General features: G+C 44.1%; 2 protein-coding genes across 5 annotated transcripts in view; both read left to right on the top strand.

The window, feature by feature from the left end:
- Positions 1-2,118: 2,118 nt before the first annotated feature.
- apof (apolipoprotein F) lies at positions 2,119-3,456 on the top strand (the record flags this gene model as incomplete). The annotated part of the gene is made up of 1 exon (XM_084446055.1): positions 2,119-3,456. The coding sequence occupies one exon, from the start codon at positions 2,119-2,121 to the stop codon at positions 3,454-3,456; it is 1,338 nt and encodes a 445-aa protein (XP_084302181.1).
- A 7,532-nt stretch (positions 3,457-10,988) lies between these two features.
- The window catches only part of stat2 (signal transducer and activator of transcription 2), a 28,230-nt gene continuing 23,848 nt past the window's right edge, over positions 10,989-15,370 (top strand). The window contains exons 1-4 of one of the 4 annotated variants that reach the window (XM_084446021.1): positions 10,989-11,209; positions 12,395-12,528; positions 12,896-13,040; positions 13,386-13,481. In XM_084446021.1, the coding sequence (XP_084302147.1) occupies positions 12,398-12,528; positions 12,896-13,040; positions 13,386-13,481 (372 nt within the window). In that variant the 5' untranslated portion in view covers positions 10,989-11,209; positions 12,395-12,397. Of the gene's footprint in view, positions 11,210-12,391; positions 12,529-12,895; positions 13,041-13,385; positions 13,482-15,370 lie in introns of all 4 variants that reach the window. The other 3 variants (XM_084446018.1, XM_084446019.1, XM_084446020.1) reach the window with 3 other exon arrangements.

The raw sequence follows: 15,370 nt of genomic DNA, 5'->3' as shown, positions 1-15,370 counted from the left end.
GTCCCTAGATCGAGACTTAAGACCAAGGGTGACCGAGCTTTTGCGGTGGCAGGCCCAAAAGCTCTGGAACAGCCTCCCTCCACACATTAGACACGCACAGAACCTAGGGCTCTTTAAGTCTCAGCTTAAAACGCACTTGTTTTCACTGGCTTTTGGGGCCTGATAGCCTACATCCCTTGTCCTGTTTTGTGTCCTGTCCTTTTATTGTTCTGTGATTATGTGCACTTTATTCTGTTTTTTGTTTTAGTTTATTTTATATATTGTACAGCACTTTGGTGCAACTTCGGTTGATTTTAAACGTGCTTTATAAATAAAGTTGACCTTGACCTTGATAAATATATTAATTTATTTATTCATAATTAATATTATCTCAGTTTTGTTCATAAAGCAGGTTTTCCCTATGGATAAAAACCCATTATTGAAATTCTAAAGCTCCAACAGTGACATATACAACATGCAGCTGGAGGACCCATAGATATCTATGGAAGGGAGGCTAGCCTCCCTTAGGGCGGGTTCTTTTCTCTTAAATCAATGTAATGCCTTTTTTCTTGCTAATTTGTGATCGGCCAAAACGCTGAAAAATTACCGCAAGGGAGGACAGTACTCCGGCCCTGTCTGAACAGGATTCAGATATTGACATTTTGTTAGTCAAACTAGTCAAACGGCAACTCGTCCAAAACATTTCTAGAGACTGGGTCGCAACACCGGATCAGAGAAATCCACAACCTGGCTCCTGCTTGCGTGAGAATTGATCGCTTTGCGGTGCTTATTCCTTATCCAGTGATGGATGGGTGGATGGAAAACTTTCAACTGAATGTTCATATTGTTCTGATAATTGTAGGCTATAGCAACATAAGAGTCGCAGCTTTGACAGCAACCCAAATGAGCTAATCCCATAGCTATACCATTGCTAGCTAGCCATGAGTGAACTGTTGGATACTGCATTTGCTGTGCAACGTATGCCATTGTCCAGTTGTCATCTATTTGCCAACAAACTGTTTGAGAGCCAGCACACCTCAGTGTCACCTAATCAATTTTTTTTCATATATCACCTAACCTCTCCAGCACCTCACCAATATCAATTCTTTTGAGGAGAGTACAATCCATTACAACAACTATTGCTTACAATGTTTTATTGTTGTTTTGTAATATTTTATTATGAATATGATAAATAAATGCTGCATGTAGTTAAAGAAAGTGTTATTCAGTTTTTCATATGCTAAAATTGACTGTAAATCCACATTTTAAAGCTGATATTTCAAATAATAACTGACTGAGGGAAAGTGCCCCCCGGCGCCCATGGGCGGTTCGCCCCTCTTCCTCCTGTCCTCCTCAGTTTTTTGAGTCACCAGCCGCCACTGGAACAGAATAAATACAACATACGAGCAAATATAACCTGCTCAGCTATAATGAAACTGTTAAAACTAAGATGCCTGGATAAAGAAATAATTTTTCGAAACGATATATTTGACAGAATGGTGATTTGATGGCCGGTGCGTTCCGGTACCGCAACAGGAGCATTCTGTTCCGGCCGCTCCTCTGCTATGGCTACGGTTTCAGGAGCTCTGTAGCCTGGCTGTATGATCGCGAAGTTGTGAACATAATAAATACCACATACGAGTAAATATAACCTGCTCCGCTATAATGAAACTGTTAAAACTAAGATGCCTGGATAAAGAACAAATTTTTCGAAACAATATATTTCACAGAATCTTTATTTGATGGCAGGTACTTAACAATGTTAATGCACTGCTTACTGGCGTCGGCCATGACAGCTGTCCTGAAAATTTCGCTGAACAGTGACGTAACATCCGGAATAGCATGCTCTGGACTTTGCTACGTTTTTCGCCGTTTTTTCGACAATATAGCAGGCGAGGTAGCAGGCGAGAATAGCAGGCGTGAGGTAGCAGGCACACAGCATGCTACTTCTCGCCTGCTATATAGCAAGTAGCAGGCATTTCGGACACGGCCCATCTCACAATAGTCATTGCACATCCGAACTGATGGTCGTTTCTACAATCATTCAGACAGTTGCTACAAACAAAGAAACCTTTACTTTGTCCTTTTTTGATTGTTATCTCCCTAGATCCTTGGGTACACCTCTCTCTCTCGGGCAGGATGATGCAGTCTAAGATGAAGTGGTGGATTCTGCTCCAGCTGCTGCTGGCTGAGCAGGCTCTCTGTAGAGCGCCGCCGCCCCGACCCTGCATGATCCATCCCCTGCCCAGCACGCCTGTCCAGGACGGGGGGGACACCACCAAACAAAGCCAGCCCCCTCTCCTGGGCTCCCGGACCCAGGCTGGCCACCTACCAGGGGCGGCAGAGGAATCAGTCCCTGCGGAGGGGACGGTGCAGCGAGAGGACAGGGGCCGGTCTGCCCAGCGTATCTTGTCCACCCTTGAGGCAAAGTTCCAGGGTCCACTGCGGGGCGGCATCCACATCCAGTTGAACGCCAGCTGTGAGGAGCTGCTGGCCGCCTCCAGCCCGTCCGCGGCCCTCTTCCCCAGGGAGCTCCTCGGCCTCTCCCTGGTGCCGGTGCTGGTGGCGGCGGGCTGCCTGGCGGAGGCCCGCACCCTGGTGCTGAGGCTCTATGAGCTGTTGGGGGTGGAAGACACGGAGTTGCTCCTGATGGAGCTGGAGGGTCTGATGGAGAGGGGGCCTCCCCGCCCCAGAGCCACTGCCTCTTCTGCCTGGCCTGCGGGGAGCGTGCAGGCAGAGCCACGCCTCCAGGCGGTGATGTTTAACATCCAGCAACTGGCCAGGGCTGGGGAGGGTGAGAGGCGGCAGGGGGGTGCTCAGAGCAGGAAGCAGGTGGACCATTGTGAGGGGTGGACCAGGGTGAACGGCACCCTGTTGTTGGGGGAGGTGGTGGAAGGAGCCATAGGGGGTCTGGAAGTGGCCGTGAGGGCCTGTGAAAGCCTGGGTGTCCAGTGTGCTGGCGTGTCCCGTGGCGGGGCTCTCAACCCTGGGCTCTACCAGGCCATTATGAAGCCAGGGAGCCGGGCGGTGCCGTCAGAACACCCCGACTCAGAGTGCTGGATCCACCAGTGCCAAGCCGAGGGGGACCGGGCGCTCCCTGGCGCCTCAAGCCGGCGCGCCCGTCGCAGCCCTCAAAGGGACTGCGTGGACGAGCAGGAGAAGCGCGTCTATAGCGTGGTGGAGTGGTTCCCTGCCGTCAGCACCTTCTACAACCTGGGCACGGCCGTCTACTACGCTGCTGTCAACTGCTCCGAGACGGCCAAAGAAAGAGCCCTCATGAGCGCAGTGGACCTGGGCACCGACGCCCTGATGGCGGTGACGGGGGGCGCGGCGGGGGTGGCGGGCTACGCCTTGGGGGCGGGGTTCAAGACTGGATTGAAGGCCGGGATCAAATACTTGATGAGCTCCATGAAGCAGGAGGATGACCTGATGGTGAACCAGTACAGCTGGGAGGAGGGGGTCATTAATGTGCAGTAGAGCCTGCAGCCCGGCAAATCTGCTCCTGATTCAGCCAACTCCTCTCTCTAGGTTCAAATTTGCCAGGGCAAAATTGATAAGATCGGAGCAAAAAATACTGTAATACTCAGAATAGAGGGAAAAACACCTCAAATAAAGTTTGAAAATTACTAATGAAATTATATACAGTAAGTTTGGATTGTTTACATAACCTTCAGTGTTTAATTCTCTCAAGGGAAATTGTAAAATCATGTTTGGGGATTGTAGCACCCGATAATGTAATAATCAACCGATAATGTAATAACGCCTGATAATGTAATAAAAGTTTGACTTAAGTCAATCGAAAATGTAATAAAACCTGATAATGTAATAACTTAACCAATAATGTAATAAAATGTCCTGACTGATAATGTAATACCATTTTTCTGATAATGTAATACCTTATTACATTATTGGTCAAGTTATTACATTATCAGGTGGGTCTTTTTTTTCAAAACTGGTAATGTAATACTTTACTGATAATGTAATAATTTAAAAAGTGAATGAATAATACTGTTAGGGTACTTTGTGGTATACTTTGGCGTACGCTGTGGTACTTGTGGTATACTTTGGTGTGTCTCATGATACTTTGCAGTATACTTTGGGGTGCTTTGAGGTACTTTGTGGTATACTTTGGGGTACTCTGTGGTATACTTTTCAGTACTTTGCAGTACTTTGTGGTATACTTTGGGGTACACAGCAATACTTTGCAGTACTCTGCAGTATACTTTGGGGTACTTTGAGGTACTCTGCGGGAATACTTTGAGGTACTTTTCTGGTGTGCTTTGGAGTACTTTGCGGTACTTAGTGGTATACTTTGGGGTACTTTGTAGTACTTTGCAGTACTTTGCAGTACTTTGTGGTATACTTTGGGGTACACAGCAATACTTTGCAGTACTCTGCAGTATACTTTGGGGTACTTTGAGGTACTTTGCGGTACTCTGCGGAATACTTTGAGGTACTTTGTGGTGTGCTTTGGAGTACTTTGCGGTACTTAGTGGTATACTTTGGGGTACTTTGTAGTACTTTGCAGTACTTTGTGGTATACTTTGGGGTACACAGCAATACTTTGCAGTACTCTGCAGTATACTTTGGGGTACTTTGAGGTACTTTGCGGTACTCTGCGGAATACTTTGAGGTACTTTGTGGTGTGCTTTGGAGTACTTTGCGGTACTAAGTGGTATACTTTGGGGTGCTTTGTAGTACTTTGCAGTACTTTGTGGTATACTTTGGGGTACACAGCAATACTTTTCAGTACTCTGCAGTATACTTCGGGGTACTTTGAGGTACTTTGTGGTACTCTGCAGAATACTTTGAGGTACTTTGTGGTGTGCTTTGGAGTACTTTGTGGTACTTGTGGTATACGTTGGGGTACTCTGTGGTATACTTTGCAGTACTTTGCAGTATACTTTGGGGTACTTTGAGGTACTTTGATATTTTGCAGTAGTTTGCAGTAAACGTTGGGGTACTTTGCAGTACTTTGCGGTACTTTGCGGAATACTTTGAGGTACTTTGTGGTCTGCTTTGGAGTACTTTGCGGTACTCTGCAGTACTTTGCAGTAAGCTTTGGGTACTTTGCGTTATACTTTGGAGTACTTTGAAGTACTTTGTGGTATACATTGAGGTACTTACCTATACTTTGCAGTAATGTGTGGTAATTTGTGGTATACAGAGGTACTTTTCAGTATGCTTTGGGGTACTTTGTGGTACTTTGCTGTATACTTTGGGGTACTTTGCTGTATACTTTGGAGTACTTTGCGCTATACTTTGGAGTACTTTGTGGTATACTTTGGAGTACTTTGAGATACTTAGTGATTAGTAGGGCCCTTCAAAAAGGGGTTCAGTATTTTATCTTAGCCTATATAGTAGGAGACAGGAACTGATTTAATTCTATGAATTGAAAGCAAAGTGTATGAGGCAAATTATGTGAGGCTGCTGTCCATCGACTATATTTCAGATTGCAATACCATAACTCCCCATACTCATCTCCAAACGCAGGATGGAGATTGGAGATTAAACCCTTCCTGCACAGGTGGATCCTCAACTTCCTGACGGGCAGACCTCAGGGGGCGAGAGTGGGCATCATCTTCTCTCACCCTAAACACTGGAGAAAGTCACCCTCTCACCTTCAACACTGGGCTGTTTCATATCCTCTGTACAAACACGACTGCATAGTTACCTACAATTCCAGCTCAATTATCAATTCACTGATGACACAGCTGCGGTAGGCCTGATCTCCAACAATAATGAGAAGGCCTACTTGGAGGAGGTGGCATGCCAAACTAAATGTTGTCAGGACAACAACCTCCACCTGAATGTCAGTAAGATAATGGAGATGCTAGTGGACTACAGCAGGAAGCAGGAAGATGAAAGTGATTCTAGTGGACTAGCAGGAAGCAGGAGCGGCCAATTGCCTGAACAACAGTAGGACCCCTGTGGAGACAGTGTATTTACAAGTACAGTATATTGATGTACAGATCACCAGACATGGACAACAAACATTCCTGTATATGCATGATTGAGAGGGTGTCTGACTGAGAACATCAACACTACCAACATGCTATGGAAGCAACACCATGCAGGACAAGTCACTGTAGAGAGTGTTTGGTCAGCAGAACATATCTCCCACACCTCCAGGACATCGACACACGGGGCTGCAGGACCAAGGTCAGGAGAATGTTGAAACATCCCAGCCACCCGGACAACAGCCTCTTCTCTCTGCTCAGGTACTGCCTACTGAAGAAGATCAACTCACAGAGGCTCAGAAGAAGCTTCTACCTTCAGACCATCCACATCCGGAATGAGTTCACTCTGCTCATCTCTGTCCTTAACTCAGTACTATACTCTGCACAACAGCACTGTATATTTATACCTGCTAGATTATAAAAATCTACATTCTGTAAATAAACGTGAATATACATACATTTATTCTCTCTAGATCCATATGTATACTTCTCTATTTAGGTGAACTGTCCAATTTAATATGTCATCTCAGCTCATTTTATTTCATTCCATTAATAAATATTTTATATTTTGGACTTGGTTTACATATTTATATGTTTGGTGTGTATAGTACGTTTCTCCTTTTTACTTTGCCTAGTGTACATATTTAGCAGCTAGTGGAAACATCACTGCTCATTGTCAGGGTATGTTGCATGTTACCGATAAAACTTTGACTTGAATATGCTATGTTTACTCCTTCACCCTCTAAGTTCCCTAGATCATACAACATATTTTTATGCAATATTCGATGCATACTCTCTACTTTTCTTTGACTTTGTGGATGATAAGGGGAAATTTCATTGATCTTTACTTTAAGCTACTGCATGAGTTCCCTCAGCACCTTGGTCATTTTGGATTACTGTATGAGGACCATGTTTAATATAAATGTGGTTGTTTGTTTGGCTATTTCATTGCTACCTTTCCCTGTCAGCTGCTTAAGCCAGAAATATCTACTGAAGATGTCTGGCACCATTAGAATATATCTTTATGTGGCTTTGCCATACCATACTTTCAATCTATTCATATCTACAAGATCAATCTGGTGTCTGGTCTGGACATCCTTGATTAGCTTCAGGATGGGCTTGTCCACAAATCTGGCCTGAAGGTGCTGGTACTGTCTGGATTTATAGAGTAGGCCTACCTTAAATTCTGTCCTCACTAATTCTGTCCTCATTAATGTAATGCCTGTGTAGGCTAGTGTAATTATGATTTTTAAAACATCTATGGCTATCCGAAAAACTGGAATAACATGATATAAAGTTTGGATAAACAAACGGGCAATGTGCAACTGAATGTCAGTTATTGTGTGCACCTCATTGGTTTTCCCCATAAACACATCTTCAGACCTCACTTCCATCCATTTGTCTCATGTGCTCTGGAGAGGTAGGTGACGTGAGGATAAAGGGTAGTTCATGCTAATAAGAAGTTGGTATGGTATTGCAATCTGAAATCTAGTCAATGGATAGCAGCTCTTAACTATAGTTGATGAACAGCAGCCTCACATAATTTGCCTCATACACTTTGCTTTCAATTCATATTATTAAATCTATGTCTTAAATTAAATCCTGTCTCTTACTATATAGGTTAAGATAAAATACTGAACCCCTTTTTGAAGGGCCCTACTAATCACCAAGTACCTCAAAGTACTCCAAAGTATACCACAAAGTACCGCAAAGTACTCCAAAGTAAAGCGCAAAGTACTGCAAAATATTGCAAAATACCAAAGTACCCCGAAGTATACAGCAAAGTACCCCAAAGTATACAGCAAAGTAGTACCTCAATGTATACCACAAAGTACCCCAAAGTATACTGCAAAGTACCCAAAGTTTACTGCAAAGTACTGCAAAGTACTACAAAGTACCCCAAAGTATACCACTAAGTACCGCAAAGTACTCCAAAGCACACCACAAAGTACCTCAAAGTATTCTGCAGAGTACCGCAAAGTACCTCAAAGTACCCCAAAGTATACTGCAGAGTACTGCAAAGTATTGCTGTGTACCCCAAGTATACCACAAAGTACTGCAAAGTACTACAAAGTACCCCAAAGTATACCACTTAGTACCGCAAAGTACTCCAAAGCACACCACAAAGTACCTCAAAGTATTCTGCAGAGTACCGCAAAGTACCTCAAAGTACCCCAAAGTATACCACAAAGTACTGCAAAGTACTGCAAAGTACTACAAAGTACCCCAAAGTATACCACTAAGTACCGCAAAGTACTCCAAAGCACACCACAAAGTACCTCAAAGTATTCCGCAGAGTACCTCAAAGTACCCCAAAGTATACTGCAGAGTACTGCAAAGTATTGCTGTGTACCCCAAAGTATACCACAAAGTACTGCAAAGTACTGAAAAGTATACCACAGAGTACCTCAAAGCACCCCAAAGTATACTGCAATGTATCATGAGACACACCAAAGTATACCACAAGTACCACAAAGTACGCTAAAGTATACCACAAAGTACCCTAACAGTATTATTCATTCACTTTTTAAATTATTACATTATCAGTCAAGTATTACATTACCAGTTTTGAAAAAAAAAGACCCACCTGATAATGTAATAACTTGACCAATAATGTAATAAGGTATTACATTATCAGAAAAATGGTATTACATTATCAGTCAGGACATTTTATTACATTATTGGTTAAGTTATTACATTATCAGGTTTTATTACATTTTCGATGGACTTAAGTCAAACTTTTATTACATTATCAGGCGTTATTACATTATCGGTTGATTATTACATTATCGGGTGCTACAGGGATCAAAGGTATTCTTCTAAAGGACAGTAGGCTATTATGTTTGTTGTTGTTTTTTATTTCCTTTTTTGCTTTAGTGCATTTACCTGTTTACCCTGTTTCTCTTTGATTGTACATTGTGGTAGTCTGCATACTGTATGTGATATGAAGCGATTTAGTTATCTTTATTCTACAAAGCTCCGTGTTGAGGGAATCAGACAAATTGTCTGTTTGTCAAGAGAAAGACTAATAGCGGTTGGATAATGAAGAAACAGATGTGACTTAAAAGTTAGAGGTCAGAAACTCCCTCTTACCTCTCTCTCTGTCTGCTCATACAGCACTGGTCAGGCCAGACTCAATATCCACCTCACTATTCAAACAGCAGGGATTATTTACTTTAAATATAGATTTTTGTTTTGTTTAATTTTCAACAAGGAATACTCATGGATCAACGTTATATCAGTAATACCTAAAATAATGTTGTTTTTTTATTATCAACAAGAAATATTATTGGAGCATTATTCAGGAGACACAAAACCGTCAACTAATTGATGTCAGCCATTTTTTCACTGGGGCATTAGCATTTGCCTAGAACTGACCATGGGAGAAAAGTAGCCCACTTTTTGCATTGACTCATACATGTATTATATAGGAATACCTAGACCTGTCTTGATCATGTCAGTGTTCTGTGAATATGACAGGGCGTAACTACTAGGCTACAACAATATAGAGTATGGTTCTTCAATATATATATCATAGTCTGGTGTCTAACTAGATTTATTAGGCCTATATATTTACCAAGGAGAATTTTGTAACAGATGAGAAATAATGATTTAAAACGTGCGTTTGTGCTGTAACCATGAATATACTGCTCCAGTCTTCAAACAGTCGACCTGAATTGTAGTCTACTAGTACTAGGCCTAGACTGTGGCCCAATCCCAATACCCCCCCTTAGCCCTAGCCCTTGGCTTTACCCCTACATTCTGCGCATTCACGCGTAGGGTAGTGTGACCCATTCCTTTTATCTTCTAGGGCTAGAGGGCATATCGAGGGTTGGACGTTCAAACTGCACCCCAAAACGAGGGTTTTCAGATGCTGACTTGAAACCGAGGGGTAGATGAAAACCATGAAAACTCACACAATGCTTTGCGAACCGAGTGACATAGCTGCCGGTGCCATGAAAAAACATGGGAAAGAAGCCCAATATCTTCGCAAATAAACATTCAACAATTTTTTAAATCCGTGGAAGTTTAGTTTAAAGTAGATGCAAAGGAACATGTCATTGTATCGTTATGACACGCATTTCAGAAAAAAATCGCTATTCACGATGTCAACTGCAGTTCATTGTTAGCCTAATTTAACAGCATTTTATGTTCCAGTAGGCTACGGTGCAAGGTTGAATCTAATTTTATCAATAGAACTTTGTGTAAACAACGATTTCTGAGTGACAGTTGGTATAATCCAATAGTCCATTTTTTCTGCACTTCCCTTCTCAACAGGGAACAGCCGGTCAACAGCCGAACATGCTTCCTGGCTGTTCAATTCATTAATCTGTCTCGTCTTGTTCTGTCCTGAAATTTGGTCAGATTTGTCACTATAATAGCAATCATAGGCTACTGTAACATTCCAGGGACTCCACAGAAAATCAGGCAACTAATAAAATTCCGATTGAAGACGTAGCGAGTGTTGTCCCATTTCTTAGGTAAAGATTTCAACCCCTATCCCTTGTAGCTCCGTTCTGAAGGGGGGGGGTAATTGGGATTCGGGACATGCTAGGCTATTGTGTCTATGGTGTTGAATCTTGCCAAACAAGCATAATGCATGTATAATGTAAAATGTACACGACGTTGTTAAATAAAAGTATGTTTGTGTGTTTTAAGTAGGATACGTCTCATGTAGGCTATTATTGCTGATTCAAAACCAGCGCCAGGCAGTGATGTGTGGACGGATCATTCGCTACCTCAGTTAAGTTTCATAGCGTCATTTCTTGGAATTTTTCGTGCTCTATCTGAGCCATGGTTTCTATTCTGCTGCTCCATTTCGCCCCCTCTCCCACACGCCTCTGAAAATTGATTGGCACATACATTTGACCAATGAAGATGACTACGCAGTATCGAGAAGTACCTATCAGCTTTCTGTAAAAGGTTTAATACAAAACTGATGCCTGACGCAAACCACTCAGGCTCATAATGCATTAAGAGCAGTATCGCAGAACCAAAAATGATTTGTTGTTTATGAGTCAAGAGCAAATAGGCGGGACTACTGCTGTAGCCAATAGAGTGCATTAGGACGCTCTACTGTACGTGAGGGAGGAGGTGAGCGAACCACGCATTAAATAAGACTATTCGGAAAAGAAAGTGACGCTCTGTCGGATTGTTATTGTCAAGTAAATATATATTTTAATATTCATATTAATCCTAAATGGAAGAATATTAAATCTGCACGGGAACAATTCACACTGTCGCGAGAATCGAGTTTCACAACATTGCAGGTGCGTGAAAGCTGTCAGTTAGCTATTGTAAATAGTTAGCCTCAAACCCTATCAGCCCCACAGTAACGTTAAGTTTAGAACTGTCAGCTGTGTTGGTTTTACAGTAGGCCTATGCATGTCTGCATACCGTGTCTACGTGTAGTCAGTTCCGCATGTTTAGAAACAGTGAACGTTATGCAAATTGTGTAGGCCTACTGTATGTTAGACTTATTCAATGTAACTAACGTGTTCATGTTGGCCTGTAGGTGAGTGGTTCGTGGATATACACACACATTTTCCAATCACAACAAGAGGCGGTTAGACAGTAGCCTGGAGCTAAATTGCAGATGTACGAGGTGCGACCGAAAAGTCCCCGGATTGTGTAGGCCACGCATGCCTCTATTTGAATTGAAAAAAACAATGATATCCCTTTGTTGCCCTATATCTCACGACTATTCTGGTATAATATTGTTCACCTCACTCAATCGGTGCTTCTGTGACGGGCTGTTTTGTAGAGTGTCGCAGGGGTAGCTTGTCACAGTTGTGGCACTTTTTTCTACCAACTCCCAAAACTCAACAATTTTATTACAATTAAGAAAGTACACTCTCAAAACATTTGTATTACAGAATCTGCAGAGAAATTACCCATTGTCCCCCTCAAAGTAGTCCCCCCCATAGTTAATGCACTTCTGCATTCGCTTTTGCCACCCATGGAAGCACTTGGCAAAGTCCTCCTCTTTGAGCCCCCTTAGTTCCCCACTCACGGTGGCTTTGATCTCTTCCACAGAGGTGGGTGGCAAAAGCGAATGCCACAACTGTGACAAGCTACCCCCTGCGACACTCTACAAAACAGCCTGTCACAGAAGCACCGATTGAGTGAGGTGAACAATATTATACCAGAATAGTCGTGAGATATAGGGCAACAAAGAGATATCATTGTTTTTTCAATTCAAATAGAGGCATGAGCGTGGCTGACACAATCTGGGGACTTTTCGGTCGCACCTCGTATATTATTATTAGGTCTTGATTAAACTTTTAATACTCATTCTTTAATGTATCCTACTGAATACTGTGTACTTGTTTCTCAAGCTATATGTGTGTGTGTGTGTGTGTGTGTGTGTGTGTGTGTGTGTGTGTGTGTGTGTGTGTGTGTGTGTGTGTGTGTGTGTGTGCATGTGTGTGCGTGTGTGTGCGTGCGCCCAGTAGCCTATGGCCCAGTGGGAGAGACTGAGGCAGCTGGACTCTGTCTCCAGGCAGCAGGTAGATGATCTTTATGACGGGGATGACTTCCCTATGGATGTACGCCACTACCTGGCTTCCTGGATAGAGAATCAGGAGTGGTGAGGCAGCTCTCTCTCTCTCTCTCTCTCTCTCTCTCTCTCTCTCTCTCTCCCCTCTCTCTCTCCTCCCCTCTCACACATGTCATCTCTACCTAAATCAACACTGCTTTAATGTCTGGTAAAATTAATAAAGCTAGTGGCTACTGAAGCCCATTTATTGACACAGTTATGAGGCCCTTAACATAATGGGTAACAGGTGTGCTTCATGTGGGCTTCTTATTGGGTGCTCTGCCACAGAAAAAGGGATCATAGTAGAAAACCATAGAAATAACGGGATTAAAAATTTGGACAAGAGGAGGGACGTCACCTTGTTTGTACCATAATTGAATATTTTGGCTGAGCCAGTGTTTGTGTTTCTGTCTCTCAGGGGGCGTGCAGCGCAAGACCACGACCTGGCCTTGGTGGTGTTTCAGGCACTGCTGGAGAACCTGGATATCCAGCATGGTCGCTTCGTCCAGGAAGAGGACTTCCTGCAGCAGCACAACTTCAGACGTCTGAAACAGAACTTCCAGGTCTGTGTTCCAGCTCCACCGCAGCTGTAGCCCTGTAGGGGGTTCCTGGAACACACCACACCCTGCAGAGTGACCTCTGGGAACTGCAGTACAACATCAGCTGAGTGTGTAGTGCCACTGAGTTGTTTCAGCTGAGAACAGGTGCCTGTAGAGAAGGATTGTGTAACTGAGATTAAACTGACTCTTCCGTACAAGTACCCCCCACCCACGGCATCAAATTGCTAGCTTTTTGCTGCCGTAGCTGGCTGGAGTGGTTTTTATGAGAGATGGTCACATGTTAGTCAGAGGACCCAAAATAAACCCATATGGCTATTGTAATTTACTGACCCCCCTTCTGGTCCACAGAGATACCAGGAGCAGCCATGTGTCCTGGCCAGCATCATCCTCTGGCTGCTGTTCAAGGAGGGACAGATCCTGCAGAACGCAGAGCTGGCGGAAAAGGTTAGACAGACTGCGCAGACAACCAGGAAGTTACATTCTCTTTTACTTCTTACAGTTACATCTTATTTCACTAATTTAAATACTGATCAGAATCAGAATTTATTTTGCCAGATAGGTTTTTACACATACTAGGAATTTGTTCTGGTCAGTTGGTGCATAACACTAATGGATAGACAACAATAGACAGGGTGCAGGGACTAGATAGGACAGTGCAAAAACAGGACAGTGCAAAATATATAGTAGCGCAGGGAGCAAAGGGCAAATACAAAATGATGTGCAATATACCGCATATTTGCAATGTGTTAATGTATGTGCAATGTGTTTATATACATTGTATGTCAAGGGAAGCCAGAATCCGTTGGCTTCCCATGTAGTTAAAACATTTTTATATTAGCCAATCAGATTACATTACATTACAGTCATTTAGCAGACGCTTTTATCCAAAGCGACTAACAATAATTGCATTTAACGTAGGAAAAGCCAATGTACTACTACTTGCTAGAACTCACAAGTGCATCTTCTTTCTAAAACAAGTGACTAAGAGCATAATCTAGTGCTGAAGGCAAAGTGCAAGAATAGCAATCTAAAATACAATAGGTGCTTAGGAGGGAGGATTGTTGTAGTACTTCTTGAAGAGATGAGTTTTGAGCCTGCGACGAAAGATGGGCAGCGACTCTGCTGTCCTGACATCAGTGGACAATTCGTTCCACCACTGCGGGGCCAGGACAGAGAAGAGCCGTGACTGTGTCGATCGACCGCAGGGGCCTCGGAGTGACGGGGCAAACTGTCACCCCGAAGTAGCAGAGCGTAGCGGTCGGGAGGGCGTGTAGGGTGAACATTTGACCATGGCCTGGAGGTAGGAGGGGGCTGTTCCTTTCATTGCCCTGTAGGCTAGCGCCAGAGTTTTAAACTGGATGCGAGCCGCTATAGGGAGCCAGTGTAGGGAACGGAGAAGGGAAGTTGTGTGGGAGAACTTGGTGTGGTTGAACACCAGGCGAGCAGCAGCTTTCTGAACAAGTTCCAGGGGTTTAATGGCTGACACCGGGGCCCCAGCAAGGAGGGAGTTGCAGTAGTCCAGGCGGGAGATGACCAGGGCTTGGATCACGTAGGATGCAAACAGGGAGCGTGCAGAGCCAGCGACGCCTTTCTCCTCGAGGGTGGAGAGGAGGATCTGGTGGTCTACCGTATCAAATGCTGCTGACAGGTCTAGGAGTATCAGAACAGAGGAGAGTTCGCTCTCGCAGCATGGAGTGACTCCGTCACTGCAAGAGGGCTGTTTCTGTCGAGTGGCCAGCCTTGAAGTCATCAGGGAGAAGGGAGGAGTTGGGAGTAGGAGGTGGGGGCTGAAGTAGTGAGAGAAGGTTTCAAAGAGTTTTTTAGGATTGGAAGCAGAGGTTAGGATTTTAGAAAGGAAGAAAGCAGCTTTAGCAGCAGACAGGGAGGAGGAGAATGTGGAAAGAAGAGATTCTGGGAGTCTGCCTTTCCTCCATTTACGCTCAGATATTCTCAGGCTCCATCTATTAGTACACACTGAGTCCGACAGCCATGAGGCAGGTGGAGTTGGGCGTGTAGGCCTGGAGGTGAGGGGAGAGAGATTGTCCAGAGAAGAGGAAAGAGTAGAGAGGTGAAGATCAGTGGCAGTATCAGAGGCTAGGAGAGAGAAGGATTCAGGGGCGGGGAGGGTGGAGGTGACGGCAGAGGAAAGGTCAGAAGGGGAGAGCGAGCGGAGATGGCTACAGGTGGTAACCATGTGGGTAGGAGGAGGAGTTACGGGGTAAGAGGGGAAGGAGAGGGAGTAGGACATGAAATAGTGGTCGGAGAGATGGAGGGGAGTGACAGAGAGGTCAAAGGAGGAGAGGAAAGAGAGAAGAGGTTCCAGTTTCTCACTC

The sequence above is a fragment of the Borostomias antarcticus genome, assembly GCF_949987555.1.
Source record: "Borostomias antarcticus genome assembly, chromosome: 11".
Lineage (NCBI taxonomy): Eukaryota > Metazoa > Chordata > Actinopteri > Stomiiformes > Stomiidae > Borostomias > Borostomias antarcticus.
This window is presented reverse-complemented; position numbering and strand designations above follow the sequence as displayed.